The sequence below is a fragment of the Pinus tabuliformis genome, chromosome 4_2, assembly GCF_031772625.1.
Source record: "Pinus tabuliformis cultivar Carrire ecotype Pingquan chromosome 4_2, CPIR1, whole genome shotgun sequence".
In the NCBI taxonomy this organism is placed as follows: Eukaryota; Viridiplantae; Streptophyta; class Pinopsida; order Pinales; family Pinaceae; genus Pinus; species Pinus tabuliformis.
In genome coordinates, this window is record NC_142304.1 from 506,953,849 (window position 1) to 506,974,242 (window position 20,394).

Sequence of the window (20,394 nt, forward strand, 5' to 3'; positions counted from 1 at the left end):
CAATGAATGAAATTGAATTGATGAGCAAAATGAAGCTCAATAATAATACAAAGATATTTACAGTAATAGAAACATCAAGTTTCTATTAGGAAATAGAAACAACCAGTTTCATCTAAGAAACTGCTAAAAAGATAAAAATAGCAACAACTAATAAGAATGAGCATTAAACACTAAATAGTATTATTCTAATACCCTCCCTTAATGCTCAATCTATTTACAACACCAATAGACCCTCTGAATTTTACAAACTTATTAGGACCAAGAGGCTTGGTGAAGATGTCTGCGGGCTGCTCCGTTGTGGGAACATATCGCAACTGAATGGATCCGTCTTCAACAAGCTGGCGAATGTAGTGGCAATGGGTTTCCACATGCTTTGTTCGTTCATGAAAGACTGGATTCTTGGCAAGTTTGAGCACTCCCTGATTATCACAAAACAAGGGAGTAGGACCTGTTTGGGAAACATGCATATCCGCAAGCATACGTCGAAGCCAAACTGCCTCACAAGATGCCTTAACTGCTCCCCAATACTCTGCTTCTGTTGAGGAGAGAGCCACTGCCTGCTGCTTCTTACTAGTCCAGGTGACAACACCGGATCCTAGACTAAACACATACCCAACTGTAGATTTACGGTCATCAACCGAACCGGCCCAGTCAGAATCTGTGTAACCACTAAGTATAGGATTGGAACTTCGAGTGTATAGGAGTCCATAATCAGGAGTGCCACGCACATATCGTAGCACACACTTTGCTGCTATCCAATGATCAGCCTTAGGAGTTGACATGAAGCGGGAAATGTAGCTCACTGCAAAATTGATGTCAGGTCTAGTGGCAGTAAGGTAGATGAGGCTGCCCACTAATTGCCTGAATAAAGTTTCATCCACAAGGGGGGAGGATGACTGCGCTAAAAGTTTGAGCCCTGGTTCCATAGGAGTCGTGGCCGGTTTGCAATCCTGCATTTTGAATCTGTCCACAAGATTTTTGGCATACTTGGACTGAGAGAGAAAGATGTTGTTCTCAGTCTGCCAGACTTCAACCCCCAAACAGTAATGAAGAAGTCCCAAGTCTGTCATATCAAAGGTGCTGCATAAGTCTTGTTTGATCCCATGGATCAAATGTGCAGAGCTGCCAGTAATGATAAGGTCATCCACATAGACAACCACAAACAAAATATCATCACCAGTATGCTTGATATACAGGTTTGCATCAAATGAGCTCCGTTGAAAGCCATGATCTGTCAAGTACTGATCAATTTTCATGTACCAAGCCCAAGGAGCTTGTTTCAACTAATCTACACACTTTTTGTTCTTGACCGGCAACCTTGAATCCTGGAGGCTGCGTCATGTAGACTTCTTCCTGTAAGTCACCATTTAGGAAAGCACTCTTTACATCCATCTGATGAACTTTCCAATTGAACTGAGCTGCTAGGGCAAGGACAAGCCGTATGGTACTCATCTTGGCTGTAGGAGCAAAAGTCTCCTCATAGTCGATGCCTTCCTTCTGTGAGAACCCTCGAGCCACAAGACGAGCTTTATACTTGTCTAGGGTTCCGTCAGCTTTGTATTTCACTTTATACACCCATTTGCAGCTGATGGGCTTTTTCCCTGCAGGAAGATCAGAAAGGGTCCACGTGTGATTCTTCTGAAGACTCTGGAATTCAGCTTCCATAGCCTGTTCCCACTCAGATGTACCCTTAGCCTCTGAATAGGTTTGAGGCTCAAAAATACTGTGTAGGTTAGCCATAAGAGCAAAATTTACTGTAGACTGCTGTTTGCTCTTATGTCTAGAAGTTCTACCTTCAAGGAGCTCATCATCCCGGAGATCACCAATGGTTTTAGCCCACCATTTAGGCCGAAGAGTAGAGGAACCAATATCAGGAGGAGGTGGAGAAGGCTCAAGAACAATAGGGGCAGCAAGAGGAGGGTTATTTTCCGGAGGAAGCTCAGGTAGTGTATTATCAAACATTGATGCTGCATCATCCCTCCCATCAGGTGGACCTACTGGAAGAAGAACACTGTGAGGCTGATCCTCAGAACACTGCTCAGAAGGAGAAGACTGAAAGAATCCTCTGTCTTCATCAAATACTACATCCCGACTGAAGCTAAGACGACCAGTGGCTATATCTATCAGCCTATAAGCCTTGTGATGATCACTGTACCCTGTCATCATGAGTTTCTGGCTTTTGGAATCCAACTTAGACCGCTTAGCAGCTGGAATCCAAACATATGCAACTGAGCCAAAGAATTTGAGGTGACTGATCTTAGGCTTACGGCCAGACCAAACCTCTTCAGGAGTCTTTCCTTTGATAGCCTGAGTGGGTGATCGGTTAAGAAGATAAAAAACAGTAAATACTGCTTCAGCCCAGAATTTGTTTGGAACACTCCTGTGTTGTAACATGGAACGAGCCATTTCTACAACGTGCGGTTGCGGCGTTCGACAACACTGTTTTGCTGAGGAGTGTAGGGTGTATTTAACTGGCGTTTGATGGCATGAGTATCACAGAAGTTGAAAAAAGCAGAAGAACAAAATTCCCCCCGTTATCTGTCCTAAGAGTCATGATATTACAACCAGACTCTTTTTCAACTAAGGTTTTAAACTTCTGAAAGGTACTAAATGCATCAGATTTATATTTTAGAAAATACACCCACATCTTTCTACTGAAATCATCTACAATAAGCAAAAAATATTTGCAACCAGTAATAGAAGATGTATTCATAGGACCACAAATATCAGCATGAATTAACTGGAGTACCTTAGATGCGCGCCAAGATTCTCCATCCTTGAATGAAGACCGATGTTGCTTGCCAGCTTGACAGGCGCCACATACTCCCAACTGCTGAGTCTGAATATCAGGTAACCCTGACACAAGTCCCTCCCGAGAGAGCTGAGAGAGATACTGCATGTTTAGATGCCCATATCGCTGATGCCACAGAGTGCTGATGGGAGAAACACGAGCTGCTAGAGCCACTTCTGGAGAATCACCAGTGTCAAGAAGCCTGTATAGACCATGATCCTCTAGGCCAACAACAACCGTAAGACTAGTGTCCCTGTCGATAATGGAGCACTTGTGCGCACTGAACACTACATCAAGCTGAGGAGAGTTCCTCATAATCTGGCTGACAGACAGCAGATTAATTTCCATACCATGAACATAGTACACATTTAGGAAGATGAGTGTGCGTCCACCAGACTGGATCCGAACTGTACCTTTGTCGATCACTGTGTACTCTTCACCTCCGCCGAATACTATTGAATCACTGAAAGGTGAGAAGTCAATAAACCAGTCACGCCTGTGAGAGAAATGGCGTGATGCACCAGAGTCAATGTACCAGGCTGAAGACAGGACATGATCTGAAGACCTTTTAGCCATAAAGGCGTAAAAGGCAGATTCTGTCTGCTCGGAATGTTCTGCAACATTCGCTGTTTGATGGGGCCCTCCTTGTTTCTTCTGTTTAGAAGCAATCCTCTATCGGAAATCTTTCTTCATGTCGTCGAATTTGTGACAGTAATTACACTGCACATTTTTCTTCCTAGCAGGATCAAAAGGCTGAGAAGAACCTTTCTGTTGAAAGGACTGAGAGGACTGATATTTGGCAGCAAAAGCATTTTCTGAGGAGGCTGATGAGGCACCACTACCAAACTGTTGTTTCCAACGATCCTGCTGCATGAGTTTGTTGCATAGCTCCGGAAACTTCAGATCAACATTAGTGGAGGTAATGTTGAGTGTTTCTATGAAGTGCTCATAAGATTTTGGTAGACTTTTCAGAGTGATGACTACCATATCTTCTTCCTCCATGGTCCGACCAATGGCTTCAAGCTGATCTCGAATGTCTTTAATCTTGTTAAGATGTTCCTGTAAAGACATATGTTCGTCCATCATGATGGAGAACAACTGATTCTTGAGAAAGAAAGCTCTGCTCTTGTCGGATGTCTCATGCAATTCCTTCAGATGTTGCCAAATTTCAGCAGCTGTTTTGCCGGAAGGAATCTGCGGTAACTGATCATCAGTCACAGAAAGTTTGAGAAGCATAACAGCCTCTCAATTTCGATCATCAAACTTATCCTGATCGGTACCAGCTATACTGGGACGAAGCTCTTTGTTCAAAACGAGCTGGTCAAGATGCCTATATTAAAAAATGGTCAACATTCTCTGTTTCCAGATGTTATAATTGGTGCCATTAAAGTGTTGATTGCCTTCTAGCATCAGATTGGTTAGCGAAGACATCTGCACGTTTCCCAAGACACGGAAAACAATAAAGGTGTCTGGCACAGATTTCACTGCAAATGCCGGCGGATCCAGATAAAATCTAACAGATGTTGGTGCAAGAAAAATAGAACCAAAATAATTAATTCCGCCTTCAGCAATATGTCCCTGGTTTCTTAGCGATCTGATCAGAAGAAAAGCTCTGCGGGTGAACAACCTTAACACCAAATTCAAGAAGCTGCGAGTCACAAACAAAACATCTGACGTATCTTTGAAACAAACAAATATACCATGTGGAGGAAGTCCTGCAGTTCCAGGTATTTCAAGCTACGCAAGTCATCGCAAAAGTGCACTGTAAGCGGTGATTCTGTCAAACGATACGTGAAGTGAAAAAGCTACTAAATGATATACTCGGATTTCCGCAAAACAGAAGGCAAATCTGCTTAATATTAAACCTTGCTTAATATTAGAAATTCCACCGTGTCAACTTTATTACCACAATCTGGAAATTTGGAAAGCATCAATGCACTGTCTTATGCCTACGCACAGAATCTACGTGTTGCTTAGCCAGCCAAGACACGTTGTTGCGTATGAATGGGTGTCCACTTACGTGCTGGAACAAACACAAGTGTGGCCCGTATCCACAAACACGAACAATCTGATCGTAGACAACTACAGAAATCCGTGTGACTATCGCTCTAACTCAATCACAAGTTGCTGCTGACATCCCTTGCTTGCACCTCCAATTGATTTGACGCTGCAGCCACGAATAATGCGACTCAATGAATTGATGACGTCTATAATTGCAAACTCAATCCACAGCTGCAGAAGCGAACCATATCAAAACTGAAGATTATTGCCCAGATCTGGAACCATATGCTTTTCAGGTGCCAATAAATGTTTACGTGGAGTTTTAAATCACCCACTGGATCTCGATCTGCCGGCTCCAGAGAATGGAACCTCGGTCGCCGAATCCCTCGTGCCCGAACCACAAACAAAACAGAACAAGATGTTTAAATAGCGACTTTATGATGTGGCTGAAGGTGGAGAATAGATTTTCCACCAACGGTCTTGCCCGTCAAACTGGAGCAACAAATGGCCACACTCGTACAGAAGACGCCCGATATTTTCCCTGGCCAGATGCTTTCGCACACACAAACCCTCACACAGAGAGCCAAGCAGGAACCAGGATGCCCAAAAAAAATTTCAGACTTTAAGATAGCAAATTCGAAATGAAGCACAAAATTTTTTCAAACAATGAAAAATTTATTTCGAAAAAAATAACCTGGTTTTGATACCATAAAACAGTACGAAACACGCATATGGATTTCCAATGAATGAATTGAATTGATGAGCAAAATGAAGCTCAATAATAATACAGAGATATTTACAGTAATAGAAACATCAAGTTTCTATTAGGAAATAGAAACAACCAGTTTCATCTAAGAAACTGCTAAAAAGATAAAAATAGCAACAGCGAATAAGAATGAGCATTAAACACTAAATAGTATTATTCTAATAAGATGTATGTAGTTTTGATCTTCTTCAATGTAAAAGCCTTAGATTAGAAGGGTCTTCTACCAACGAGCCTTTGACTAGATCCCTTCAAGAAACAATATTCTTCTTTTATGCCTTGAGAGCTTCCTATCCCTTGATCAACAATTCTTTCTAGTGTAAAGTGGCTCACCTTAGCTCCAAAACCATGTTAGAAAATGTAAAGTGGCAGCAATGATAACTTGTTTTCTTAACCTTGATACTTGCTTGTGAATCTTAGTTATTTTCTTTAGGTTTTTTAGTTAGATCTGTTCATCAAACAATATCAAGAAACTGTAACAACAAAAGAGGACACAGATATAGGCTTTCAGCCAGGGCAAAACCCCTCCAAGGGGAAAACCCGAAAACTCTTCTCTTCTTAGAATCTTCTTCACATGAGATATAAAGATCCAATCCTTAGACCAAGTCCTTCTCCCAGTACCAAGCCAGCCCTTCCTCAAGTCCGTCAATCTGCACCAAACTGAACTTCCTTACAACTTCGACCTGCTAGCAACAACATTGCTACTTGACCTGCAACTTCGTCCCAACAACTGCTGTAGAAACCCTAATCTATCTTCCTTTTTGAGACCTTCCCAGAGCAAAACAACTCTCCCCAAGGCTATGTTGCAGGAAAGGCCTAAAAAGGCGGTGTACTGGTATCGGGGATGGCCTGAAACGCCGAAACGACTTTGAAACGGGGTCGAAACGCCATCGGCCATATTGTACGACGTTTCACGATTTCGAAACGCCGTCTGGTACGACCAATGGCGTTTTGGCCACTACAAGCCGAGTTTTGGGCGATGGAAAAGAAAAATTATTATTTTTTTTACCTCTTTCTGCCAGCTCAAGGAGTGAAGAAGGGCGTGGGCCCCTACTAACACCCAAATACACTAATACAACACCCTAATACACTAATACAACAATTATTATGTGGTTGTTAGCTAAATTTAACAAAAAAATTTACAAATAAAATTCTCTAGAAACCCTATGAGTCTCTTCTTTTCTTTAAAAAGGCACTTCATTCACTCATTTCTCACACATAAAATTCTCTAGAAGATGAAAAAGTAGAATTCTCTAGAAACCCTATGAGCCTCTTCTGCTAACCGAACATCTTGTTCTATATTTGCTGATGAGGATGAGGAGTAGTAATGATATGTTAATGTAGCCATAATTATCTTTAGTTCATGTTTTATTTTAGTTTTAGCACATGAATGGGATTCCCAATGAGACATCTGCTTTGGTCCATGAACCTTCTTTTGAAGATTCTATCATAGGATCTTAAAGATCCTTACCTTACAAATGTTTCCTTTCTTTTTGATGATGTAGGTTTTCTAAGATTCTTATCATGATCAATTTTCTTTCATCATATATGAGGTCCTATACTAGGTATGCTTCTTCTACATGAATATCTTGAGCTATATTTGTCATGCTCCTATATTCTAGAAGATATTTCTACTTATGCATTTTGTTCTTATCATAAATGCTACATCTACATGAGTGTCTAGAACTCTATGTACATTATGCTGCTAGATTCTAGAGGGTGATTCTAGCCATGCAATTTAGTTTATTCCTACATGCTCCTATTCTACTCAAAACTTTGAAAGAAGTCTAGAAGAAAAGATTTTGACCTAGTCATAGTAGAGATCTGAAGGATCTTCCTTCTTTTGCTTCTTTCCTTCTTCTTTCATCTCTTGAGTTATGTGAGCTTCTTCCCTCTTCCTTTTGTTATTGTTGTCCTTCTTAAGCTTAGGACAATTCTTTTTGTAGTGTCCATATTCTTGGCATCCAAGACATTGGATCTTGGACATGTCTTTGTTGTTTGTTCTTCATGGACCAAACTTTGCCAAATTTACCCCTTCTTTTGGCCATGGTAGCAAATGCTTGCTCCTTTGATCCCACATCTTCTTTTTCCTTAAGTCTAGTTTCCTTTGTTTTGCATAGAGACCACATTTCACTGAGAGTGATTGCTTCCTTCTTGGCATAAATGCTAGATGTGAAGTTTCCCCACTCCTCAGGTAGAGCATTGAGTACAACAATTGTCATCTCTTTGTCAGACACGACTTCTCCATGCTCTTGAAGTTGATCTCTCATTTAAGAGATTTTCATGAAGTAGGGAGCTATTCCTTCCTTTGTTATCTTCATCTTGTATAATTCATTCCTCAAGGATATTACTTGACCGGTTGTGGATACCGAGAATAACTCTACTAGCTTATCATAAATTTCTTTCAATGTCTCAAACTTGGAGACATAAGGGATGAGAGAGTCCTTGATTGATTCTATCAGAATCCTTTGAGCTCTTGTCTCATCCTTATTGTACTTGGCTAAGGTTTGAGTCTGTTCCTTAGCAGGGATAGTGATGTTCCCTTTGACATATTCTAGGAGTTCATTCTCCCTGAGAAGTAGATCAGTCCTCTTCTTCCATGCAAGAAAGTTATTGGCCCCTACCAATTTATTGCTTTCCTTGCAAAAAGACATTGATGTATATTTAGAAGGGGACATATACTTGATAGATTTTGAGATGTAATGGAATTGCTTCCTACTTGAAATCTTGATGGCTTATCTTCCCTGGATCTTGATGTCCTTCAAGTTGCCTTCTTCAAGTGGACTTGCTTGGTGATGAGGTTTGCTTGAAGACTTGTAGCTTGATATAGATCTGTTCTTCTTTGTAGGTGCCTTTATATAAGGCTCTTCTTCTAGGTTTGTAGACCTCCTTGGCGAATGATGGAATGTAGACCCTTATTGTCCTTGAAGTGATTTGAGACTTCTAGGCTTGATGCTTCAACTTTGTAAATGTTTCTCCTTGATGAGTGTTCTTGAGTTGCCCTTTCCTTGATGTGTCACCTTACCTCTGATACCATGTTAGAGAATCTAGGGCAAAGTAGTGTTGTGATGATTCTCTGTGACTTGATAACAATTTGTGAAGTCTTTTTACTTTTTCTAGTTAGCTTATACTTCTTATTCTTATTAGTGCATATGTGTGTGCTTCATCAAACTGCTACCAAAACAAAATAACAAGAACACAAAATTTGGCTCTCTGCCAGGGACAAACCCTCTCCACTCTTGAGAGGAAAACCCTTTGTAAGATTTCTCTTATTGAAGCTTTTTATTTGAACAACTGCCAAACCCTAAACCCTTTACTAGGATATCCTCCAAGCATCAATCAAATCCTTCCTCTTTCTGTACTGTCACTTTTGGCACATCTTCTGGCACTTCGTCCGACACTTTGTCTTCTAGGTTAGGAAACCCTAGGATATTAGGGCTTCTTTACTTCGTTATAGATAGTGCCTTCCTCCTTCGATTTGGATACCTTGTAGACTTAGATGCACATCCAAATGAGACCTTTAAGTGTACTGCCTTCAATTGTGGTTAAACTTGCATAAGTAGACTTCTGAAAACTTCGCATGTGTGGACAAAAACCCTAGGAACAATCCTCTTGATCTTGCTGTCTTTTCCTTCTTTCTTCACTGGAGAGAGAGGCTTTGTAGACCTATTTGCTAGCCCAAACCATGAAGAATATGTCATTGCAATTTCATTGTTGATCTGGCCACAGACTGTCCTTATTCCTTCGCACGTGTGACTGTTTTTCTGCCCTAGAAAACAGTCTGCACCTTCGTTGTCCTTCCTCCTTTTTTCGCTGTCCTTGTAACCCTTTTTCTTGCCTTGTCTTCGCCCTTGTCTTCTCTCTTGCTTGCGGATTTCAGAGTGAGATTGATGTCCTTTTGAGGAGTGGACAACCTCTATAAATAGAGGTTTGTCCCTCCTCTTCAAGCCGACATGACTGTCCTTAAGGCCGACTTACAGTTTTGCTCTATAATTCAATTTTACCCATCATTTTGCTGCTTGTAGACTTCGTTGTTGCTAGGAGAGGATTTGACCATGCTTGGAGGTGTTCCCATGACTTTGTATGATGAATTACATGATGTAACATGCCCTCAAAGGGTCTTATCATAATTACATTTTGACTTTGACTCTCTAGAAGCACTTCAAAATGTGCTTGACCTATTTTCAATGAGCAAGAAACTCATTGACAAATAATACAAAAATAATTTCTCTTTTCTTGAATAAGTACAAATATCAAAATTACGTTTATGAAGACCGAACCTAGTTACATTTTCTCCAACACTGCCCACATCTCTTCCCAACTAGGGAGAGTTTCTCTGCCCAAGATACTTTGGACAAATGTCTCCCAGTCCTCGGTGACTACATTCAGGGTAGTCCTAACCATGAACTCTGGATTTGGTGTAGACCCCATGGAGGTCAGTTGGTTGCGAATCCCTTGCAACCTGAGAAGGAAGGGATCTATCTCCTCTCCTTTTTGCATTTGGTATTGTCTTAGCTGATTTTCTAATAGCATCTTTCGTTGCACGGAAGAGCCCTAGTACAAGGTGGTCAGGGTCTCCCACATTTCTCTTGCTATGTCCTTCTCAGCGATGTGTGGTACTACATGATCTTTGACCCCGTCTAGGATCATGCACTTGGCCTTTGCCTGGGACTCCTCATACTTCTTTGCCACATCAACGTCAACTGGAACAACAACCACTTTCAAGGCATAGTCCATGATGTGATGTTTATCTAGGATTGCCAGGATCCTGGCCTTCCATATGACAAAATTGGAAGCTCCGTCCAATCTGTCCTGATTCCTCAACCCATTCATTGCCATCTCTGTTCAAAAATAGCACTGGTTCTCTTCTCCCTCTCCCGCTTTCAATCTAGCAAGACTTGGATCTGGATTCCTTGGGTGCAAGAAATCCTCTAAGGAACAACTCCTCTCTAGACTCCCTCTCAGTCTTGATTTCCCTCTCGGAAATCCTTCAATCAACTGTCAAATTTCTCCTCTCCAATCCTCCTTTGCTGCTGCAACCCGGATCTAGATTTCTTGGCTAGAAATCTGTCAAGGCAGTGGTTCCCTCTACCTTGGTTCAGTCTCCTTAGACACTGTTCTGCACCAACATAAACAACGTCCCACCAACTCCTCAAACCGAAGATCTGCTCAGCTTCCTTAGCCCTGACAACTTGAAGAATCTAACCCCTTCAGGCTCTGCGCAATCATTGCGTGGGCTGGATTAGCTTCCCCTGGGCAACTGCGTCAATCCATCCTGGCTCAGAAAGATGACGTGGCTTTGCGTGAGCCTGATCTGCCCCCCCTCTGCCTCTGCGTTGGCCTTGATGGCTGACGCAGCTACTGCGTGGGCACCTCCCAGCGACTGTGTCACCTCCACCTGGCTCAGAGTGCTGATGCAGGCATTGCATGAGCCTCTGCGTCACTTTCTCTACACTGCGTCACTCCTCCTTCTGCGTCTCTGGCTCTGGAACAACGCTGTCACTCAAGATTACTGCTTTTCTGTTGCAAATTCTCCAGATTTCTTGGCTGGTGTCTTTAGTGGCCTATGATCTGCAACCTCCCTCTGATACTATGTGAAAATTTTTGAATCTACACATCAGAAACCCTTACTGCAATTACTGGTTTAACATCTCCTACATGTTCTTTGCATTAACAAGTTATTTAATTACATAAACGTCGATGTAAAACACTATTGCAGCCTACACATACATACAGATCATGAACTGAAATACACTAAGACAATCACACAAGGGACACCGTTATTTTTGGACAATCGTCCCCGGAAAAACCCATTGCGGGAAAAACGGTGCAACATATAGAGGGTTTGTATCATTAAGTAGATTCTTGAATACAACTAGGGTGCCAGATATGGCTCACCCAATAGAGAAAAATCCAGGCAGATGTACCTCTATCCGGAGACAGATATTCCGAAAAATTCAACAACTGGATGATCAAACCCCACAGATGACTCGACTGTTCCCAGTGCTAGGCAGCGATGGCTGCTCCAAGCTCTGTGTTGGAACTGCATCACCTCCTCTAGGAGCTGTGTCACCCCCACAGTGAGCCTCCCTTGCTCAGAAAGTTGATTTTCTAAACTGCTTCCTCTCTGCCCCATAGAATCTCCCCAGTGCTGCCTCTAAGGGCTTTCGTCAGCCCCTATGGCTTTTGCGTCACTTGCATCAACCCCTACGACCTCTGCGTCATCCTCTATGGGACTACGCCATCTCTCATGGTGCTGCTTTGCCTCTCTGCTATGTATTCTTCGGCCTCAGACTAAATTTCCCTTGCCGAATTTCCCCTCACTGCAACTCAGATCACTAGCTTGATTTTCTTAGCAAAACTCGCCCTAGAGAAATCGAACTCTTTGATCTCTTCGGTGTGTCTCCAACTGATCCTCAAGCCTCCTCCTATACTTTTCTTGTTGATGAATTAGCGACTGTGATCTAATCTCTAATCAACGGCTAAGATTAAAATAGGCTTGATCCTCGTCACCTAGAACCTTCTCACCCATATTTTTATTAATACACATTAATATTTTTATTTTCCTAAGTTTAGACTTAGGAACTCATTAAAAATATTAATTATTTTAATAACTCCTCATCCGTGTGGAATTTTTCCAAATGATTTCTAGGTTCTGGAGATCTCATGTATTCTAGCCCCTCCACAAAATTTCGGAGCTAGAGCACATCCGATGCTACCCAAAATCAACATTTCGACACTATTTGGCGGGAGGATATCCGTGAAGGAAATCAGGACTTAGAGGGAGTCTAGAAAGAACTTGTTTCTTAGAGGATTTCTAGCACCAAAGAAATCCAGATCCGAGTCTTGCTGGGGCAACTGCAAGAGAGGGAGAAGAGAACCTGTTCTACACTTGATTGAGCAGAGATGGCAATCAATGCATTGAGGGATTAGGACAGATTGGATGGAGCATCCAACTTTGTCATCTGGAAGGCCAGGATCCTGGCAGTCTTGGACAAGAATCACATCAAGGATTATGCCTTGAAAGTAGTTGCTGTTCCGGTCGATGCTGATCCTCTCAAGAAATACGAGGAGGCTCAAGCAAAGGCGAAGTGCATGATCTTGGACGACGTCAAGGATCATGTGGTCCCGCATATTACTGAAAAGGAAACAAGGGAAATGTGGGAGGCCTTGACCACCTTGTATGAGGGAACTTCTGTTCAATGGAAGATGTTGCTTGAGAACCAGCTGAGACAGTATTAGATGCAGAAGGGAGAAGAAATCGATCCCTTCCTTCTCAGATTGCAAGGGATTCGAGACCAGTTGACTTCCATGGGGTCTACACCAGATCCTGAGTTCATGGTCAGGACTACCCTAAATGTAGTGACTGAAGACTAGGAGACCTTTGTCTAGACTCTAGAGCATCTTCGGCAGGGCTTCTCTCCCCAACTGGGAGGAGATGTGGGCAACTCTTCGACAGGAAGAGATCAGGTGGTTAACCAAGGCGGGAAGTAGTGACAAAGGAATCAGAGCCAACAAGGAGGAGGAGGAGGATGCAACTCTCGCATCATCGGGACAGCAAGGGCAATAAAAGAGGAAGAAAAAGGATATATCCAAAGTCAGATGCTTCAGATGTGGCGAACTGGGACATTTCGCCACTCAATGCCCTCGGAAGAAGGGCGAGGAAGAGAACTCTGACGCAAACACTGCTCCAACGAACGCTGACAAGGAGGACGATGATGAGGATTGTGCCATGAGTGCTCATGCACCTTTAGAGAAGAGGTGGGGTGACATTGAGCTGTTGTCGGGAGGGATACATGAGGGGCAGGATCCTTGAGGTGACCAAACTCTTGGATCACATACGGCTATGGGAGCCCTTAATGACAGTAGCAGAATGACAAGAGTCAGTGGGTGCGAGGGATGATGGAGCAACAGTGGCATAACTAGAGTGCTAGAGTTTGAAGCAATGCAGTGGAGGTTGCAGCAGTGCGAGAGGCACATAGCAGATTGCAGCAGTGCAGTAGCAACAAAGGGTCAGCACAGATTAGTAGCAGAGGTAGCTTCAACATCACGAGGTATCCAGACTGACCAATATGTCATCTTTTGGGTGGCTTTTTCAGTTGCTTACTTCTCAGCAACTGAGTTGCAGTGCAACAATTAGCAGTGGCAGTGCTATGGGCAACATGATGCAGCATATTGAGAGGGAGTTGCAGTACAGATGTAGCAGTGACAGTGGCAGTGTCATGGGTAACAATACAGGATGCAGCAGTGCAGTGGATGAAGGGCAGCAGGCCAAGCATCAACAACACAGAGGACCGATGCCGTGGATCAGTGTGATGGTTCTGTTGGGGAGTATTGCTACAACACATTCCTCGCTAAGAGGGAGTGTTGATTTTGGGTAGCATCAGATGTGCTCTAGCTCCAAAATTTTGTGGAGGGGCTAGAATACATAAGATCTCCAAGACCCAGAAATCGTTTGGAGAAATTCCACCCGGATTGTGAGTTATTAAAATAATTAATATTTTTAATGGGGTTCTGCAGTCTAAACTTAGGAAAATAAAAATATTAATGGGTATTAATAAAAATATGGGTGAGAAGCTTCTAAGAGACGAGGATCAAGTCTATTCTAATCTTAGCCGTTGATTAGGGACTTAATCTTGACCGTTGATTCATCAACAGGAAAAGTATAAGAGGAGGCTTGAGGGTCAGTTGGAGATACACCAAGTTGATCAGCCAGTTCGATTTTTTTGGGGCATGGTTTGCTGAGAAAATCGAACAAGTGATCTGAGTTGCAGTGAGAGGGGCAGAAGCAAAGATTTTGATCGGAAAGGAGTTCCGAGCCAAAGAGTACGTGGCAGAGAGGCAACAATATCATTAGAGAGGCAGCACAAAGGTCTACACAACCCAGGAAGGGGATCACACAGTGCTGACGCAGACCAGGAGGGTCTTTTGCAGTGGCAGTGCAAAGTATTCGTCAAAAGCCCGAGATTTTGTCGGAGAAGCGAGGTTCTGAGCCAGGAGGGCTGAAAACAGTCTTCCTCCAGCAAATTGATCCTGTAGACGTGACGTAGTCTCCTAGGGGCAAGACGCTGGCCCAAGTAGTGATTGCGTTGGGATTTCGCAGTGTTTGTTGGAGTCAGGGCACTTAGTGGATCAGTTGTGACTTGGAGAACGAGGTAAACCCTCGTATGTATTGTTGATTTAGGGTAGCATCGGATGTGCTCTAGCCACAAAAATTGGTGGAGAGGCTAAGACACATGATATCTCCAATGCCCAGAAAGGGTTTGGGCAAATTCTAAACAGTTTGGGAGATATTAAAATAATTAATATTTTTAATGGAGTCCCTAAGTCTAAACTTAGGGAAATTAAAATATTAATGTGAATTAATATAAAACTGTGTTAGAATGGTCCAAAAGTCATGGATCAAGCCAGATCTAATCTTAGCCGTTGATTAGGGACTTAATCTCGGCCGTTGATTTGTCAACGAGAAAAGTATAAGAGGAGGCTTGAGGGTCACTTGGAGAACACACCAAGAGATCAAGATTTCGACTTTCTGGGGCTGGGTTTGCTGAGAAAGTTGAGAGTGATTTGGAGTTGCAGCTGAGGGGCAATGAATACAGAAGCAAAGAGGCAGAGATAGTGCCAGGAGGATTAGTGCAGAAGCCAGGAAAGCTGACGCAGAGGGTAGAAGCTAGAATTGTCGAGAACAACTAGAATTGTTGGGAGGATCAGCTCAGCAGCCGGGAAAGCTGATGTAGAGGGCAGAAGCCGGAACTGCCAGGAAAGCTGACGCAGAGGGCAGAAGCCAGAACTGCCGGAACAGCCGGGAAAGCTGACGCAGAGGGTAGAAGCCGGAACTGTTGGGAACAACTGGAACTGTCGGAACTATCGGGAACGCTGACGCAAAGGGCAGAAGCCGGAACTGCCGGGAAAGATGACGCAGAGGGCAGAAGGAGGAACTGTCGGGCAAGTTGACGCAGAGGGCAGAAGCCGGAACTGCCGGGAAAGTTGACGCAGAGGGCAGAAGAGGCTAACATAGTCCCTAGAGGCTAACGCTGGGGTTTTTCGTGGGGCAAATTGGAGCTGAGTTGCTGGAGTGTTTATTCGGGGTTTCAACCGGAGCATCTGTCTTCGAAGGAGAGGTACTACTGCCGAGATTTTTCTCTGTTGGGTGAGCCGGATTTGGCACCCAAATTGTATTAAAAAACTGCATAATAATAAAACCCTCAGATAGCTGCACCGGTTTTCCCGCATTGGGTTTTTCCGGGGACATTGGTCCAAAAACAACAGTGTCACTTGTGTGCTTGTTTTGTTTCCTTCAGTTGATGATCTGTAATGTGTTGAGCATCTACTTGTATTTATTTCCAGTATTTACATGGTAAATAACTTGTTAATTAACAGAATAAGTAGGTGGGAATAAATTAGAAAGTACATGAAGGGTTTCTAACGGGTTAGACTTAGAAATTCCAACATGTATTTCTTGTTGCCGTGATTTCTTTGAAAGGTTAGCTGATGTGAGAGGCAACCTGTTGGACTCAGATTCTGCTTGCTTAATAATACAAACCCTCTATCTGCTGCACCGGTTTTCCCTTATTGGGTTTTTCCGGGGACGTGTTGTCCAAAAATAACAGTGTCCCTTGTGTGTTTGTCTCATATATTGTTTCAGTTTATGATCAATATGTTAGTGTAGTCTGCAGTAGTGTTTTTCATCATTGTTTATAATTAAATAAGTTGTTGAATGAAATAACAAGTAGGAAATGATAAACCAGTGACTGTAGTAGGATTTCTGTTTGTAAAGATTCAGAAATTTTCACAGCTCCCTCCTACATCTATACATCCAAGTGTGCGCTTCCCTCATTATAGCTACCCTTGTGACATGGCATGTGGCTTGGAGCCTTCCCTGTTGCCTTACTTCGTTCTATCATTATTTCATATGACATTTGCCATCTAATGGATGTACCATGGACCTGTCACTCCCTTAGATGTTGAAACCACCTAATAGGGTCCTTGATTAACCTCCTTCTTGAGCCTAGAGACACCTGTACATTCTAAAGCCCATAATGGAAGGGCATGCCACTATGAAGTTCCCACTTGGTTCCATGATTTGTAAGCTCATTTGCTCAATTGCACTAATGAATTGTTATACTAGACGGTGAGGAGACACATTGGATCTTATACAGGATTTCAAATGGGTCTTCATCTTGGGGTTTGGCCTCCCTATACGGGATCTAAGCCCTCTAGAGGGTCATGATGGCACTTGTAGGGTGTGCGTTGAGAGCCATGGGCCTCCACCACAACAACGAGCAAATAACCACACCATGGGGTCCTTTAGCACCATTTATTGCTTGCTCGTGTCCTGGTTAGTAGTTATTTGACGATGATGATGTACTTGGATCACATTGCCTAGTTGGCTACGTACTTGCACCACACACTTGGCAGTTGATCTAGGGCCTAGATGGGGTTTTGTCTCACCTAGGGAGACAAGGGAGGGCTTGCAGCATCGTTCCAACCCTTATAGATGAAGCACAAGCTTGCGTGATTTAGTTGGAGACCCATGAGGTCATTTTTTGTGCCCCCACAGCCACTTGGGAGCACCATAGGGTGTTTGCTTGGAGATTAAGGGGCCACCCATTTATCATTGTTATTGGGGCTCTCCTATTCATTATGGTACATGAGGGACTTGATTCGGCCTTCCAACGACCCTATTAACTATTGTTCTATCATTTTGGCCCTCTTGAGAGACTTATTATTCATCTTTTGGAGCTATTTGGTGGGCTTGTCACCGATTTAGTTGTTATTTGCACATTAAAATATTAATTAGGGGCTAATTAGGCTAAATTAGACCATTTGAACTTGTGAGAGGCTCATATATATTGATGAGACCTCATTTGTAGTTCCTCATCAGACTTTGGATTTTCGCTAGCCTCATTAGAGGATTTCGGCCTGCAATTTTTGGAGAGAATTTGGATGTTTTTGGGATGCACTTTGATGTATGGATATATTTTCATATTTTTGGAGCTTCTAACTGCGTTATTGATGGATGGATATACTTCATATTGTCTAGTAAGTGCCTTTTCTTGTTGAATATCTTTATGAAAATGTCTAATGCATGGAATTATTTCTCGTAGTGAAAATTTATGCCCTGATTTACTTGATATGGTGCGAAATTGTGGTGCGAAATTGTGATCTTGAGAAGTTTTGCATGCGTTACACATTGATGATATGAAATGAATGTTCCTAGTGGAAAATTGTTATAATTTGTCCATGAAACTCCATTACTTAATGTAATGAAGGTCATTGTTGAAAGGGGTAGTTAGGGCTTGTTGGAATTTCGAAGTCTATCTGTTAGAAATCCTTCATGTACTTTACTAATTTATTCCTACCTACTTGTTGTTAATTAACAAGTTATTTACCATGTAAACACTGGAAATAAATACAAGTACATGCTCAACACATTACAGATCATCAACTGAAGGAAACAGAGACAAGCACACAAGTGACACCATTGTTTTTGGCCTAATGTCCCCAAAAAACCCAATGCGGGAAAACCGGTGCAGCTATCTGAGGGTTTGATTTATTAAGCAGTTTCAGAATACATTATGTGCCAAATCCAGCTCACCCAACAGAGAAAAATATCGGCAGTAGTACCTCTCTACTCGGAAGCAGATATTCCTGCTGAAACCTCGGATAAATACTCCGGCAGCTCCACAGCTCCAATCTGCCCCACAAAACCCCAACGTCAGCCTCTAGGGACTACGTCAGCTCTCTCTGGCCTAGCGTTAGCTCAACGTCACTCCGACTTGGCCTGTGTCAGCGTCTGGAGGCACTGCGTCAGTCCTCTAGCCCTCTACATCACTCACGCTGGCCTTCTGAGGCACTGCGCAACTCCTCGCTGGCTCTGCATGAGCCCTGACTGGCTCTGCGTGAACCCTTGGCTGGTTCTGCGTCCCTCTCTCCGACTACTGTGCTGATCCTCCCGATGCTATCTCTACCTCTCTGCTTCTGTATTCATTGCCCTCAGCTACAACTCTGATCACTCTCTCAACTTTCTTAGCAAACCCAACCTAAAAAGTCGAAATCTTGATCTCTTGGTGTGTTCTCCAAGTGACCCTCAAGCCTCCTCTTATACTTTTCTCGTTGACAAATCAATGACCGAGATTAAGTCCCTAATCAACGGCTAAGATTAGATCTGGCTTGATCCATGACTTTTGGACCATTCTAACACAGTTTTATATTAATTCACATTAATATTTTATTTTCCCTAAGTTTTTAGGAACTCCATTAAAAATATTAATTAGTTTAATATTTCCCAAACTGTTTAGAATCTGCCCAAACCCTTTCTAGGTATTGGAGATCTCATGTGCCTTAGCCTCTCCACCAATTTTCGTGGCTAGAGCACATCCGATGCTACCCCAAATCAACACTCCCTCTTGGCAAGGACTGTGCTCTTGTAATACTCCTCACTGAGCATCACTTTGATCATCCGGCATTGGTCCCTATGCCGATGCTAGGCCTGCTGCCCATCACCTGCACTACTGCATCCTGTACTGCTACCCATGGCCTTGCCATTGCCACTGCTGCATCCGTACGGCAACACCCTCTCATCTTGTTGCATCGTGCTACCCATAGCACTGCCACTGCTAACTGCTGCACTGCAACTCAGTGACTGAGAAGTAAGTAACTGATCTCCCAACTCTGACATCTTTGTAAGGCTAGAGACACCCATGATGTTGAAACTCCCTTTGTCGCTGACAAGTGCTCCCTTTCTGACCTCTGCGCCACTACAACTACTCCATGCATCTCGCACTGTTGCACACCTCTCTGTGCCATCCTGCACTGGTGCAACACTCCTATGCTTCTCGCACTGCTGCCTCACGCTGTCCTGGGAATCCTGCATTGTAGCTACCTCTCTCGCTCCATCCGCATCCGTCTCTACTGACTTTCGCCAGTACTGCTACTCCTCTTCGGGGCTCCTGTAGAAAAGGTCTAATCCAAGAGGCTGGGTACCTCGAGGATCCTGTCCCTCATCGCCCGTAGTCTCTTTGACTACAACTTGATGTCTCCCCACCTCCACTCAAGTGGTGTGTGTGCACTCATGGCACAATCATCGTCTGTCTCCACTTCCTTCTCTGCCTTTGCTGGCACAGCCTTGGTCTCGGAGGCCTCTCCCTTGCTCTTCTTCCTTGGACACTGGGTTACATAATGATCCAGTTCCCCACAGTAGAAGCATTCGACCTAGGAGAGGTCCTTCTTCTTCCGTTTCTCTTGCTTTCCCTCAGATGCTAGGGCAACATCCTCCTCTTTCTCCTTCTTGATTCTGATCCCCTTGCTGCTGCTTCCCGCCCTGCTTAGCCTTCTGATCTCTTCTTGGCGAAGAGCCACCCACATTTCCTCCCAATCTGGAAGGGTCGCGCTGCCCAATATGCTCTAGACAAACACCTCCCAGTCTTTTGAGACTGTGTTCAGGGCTGTTCTCACCATCAATTCTTAATCCGGCGTGGCCCCTATGGAAGTCAGCTGATCCCGGATCTCCTTCAATTGACTGAGGAAGGGGTCGATCTGTTCTCCCTTTTGCATCTGGTATGATCGCAGCTGATTTTCTAGTAACATCCTTCTCTGCATAGAAGTATGCTGGTACAATTTCTTTAGGGCCTCCCACATCTCATTTGCTGTGTCCTTTTTGGCAATATGTGGTACTACATGGTCCTTGACCCCATCAAGAATGATGCTCTTGGCCCTCGCCATTGCCTCCTCGTACTTGTCGTTATTAGTTGGGTCAAATGGGATAGCTATTGTCCTCAAGGCGAAGTGCTTGACACGATTTCTGTCTAGAACAGATAGGATTTTGGCCTTCCAGACT

At 43.4% G+C, this 20,394-nt stretch overlaps 1 protein-coding gene across 3 annotated transcripts in view; it reads left to right on the forward strand.

Annotated features, from left to right (window-relative positions):
* The window catches only part of TRANS11 (translocase 11), a 361,659-nt gene that overhangs the window by 60,385 nt on the left and 280,880 nt on the right, over positions 1 to 20,394 (forward strand). For 2 of the 3 annotated variants that reach the window (XM_089428953.1, XM_089428952.1), the window contains exon 4: positions 7,061 to 7,120. The exons of the other annotated variant lie outside the window; for it this stretch is intronic. In XM_089428953.1, coding sequence (XP_089285079.1) covers positions 7,061 to 7,120 — 60 coding nt within the window. The remainder of the gene's footprint in view (positions 1 to 7,060; positions 7,121 to 20,394) is intronic. 3 annotated transcript variants of the gene reach the window in all.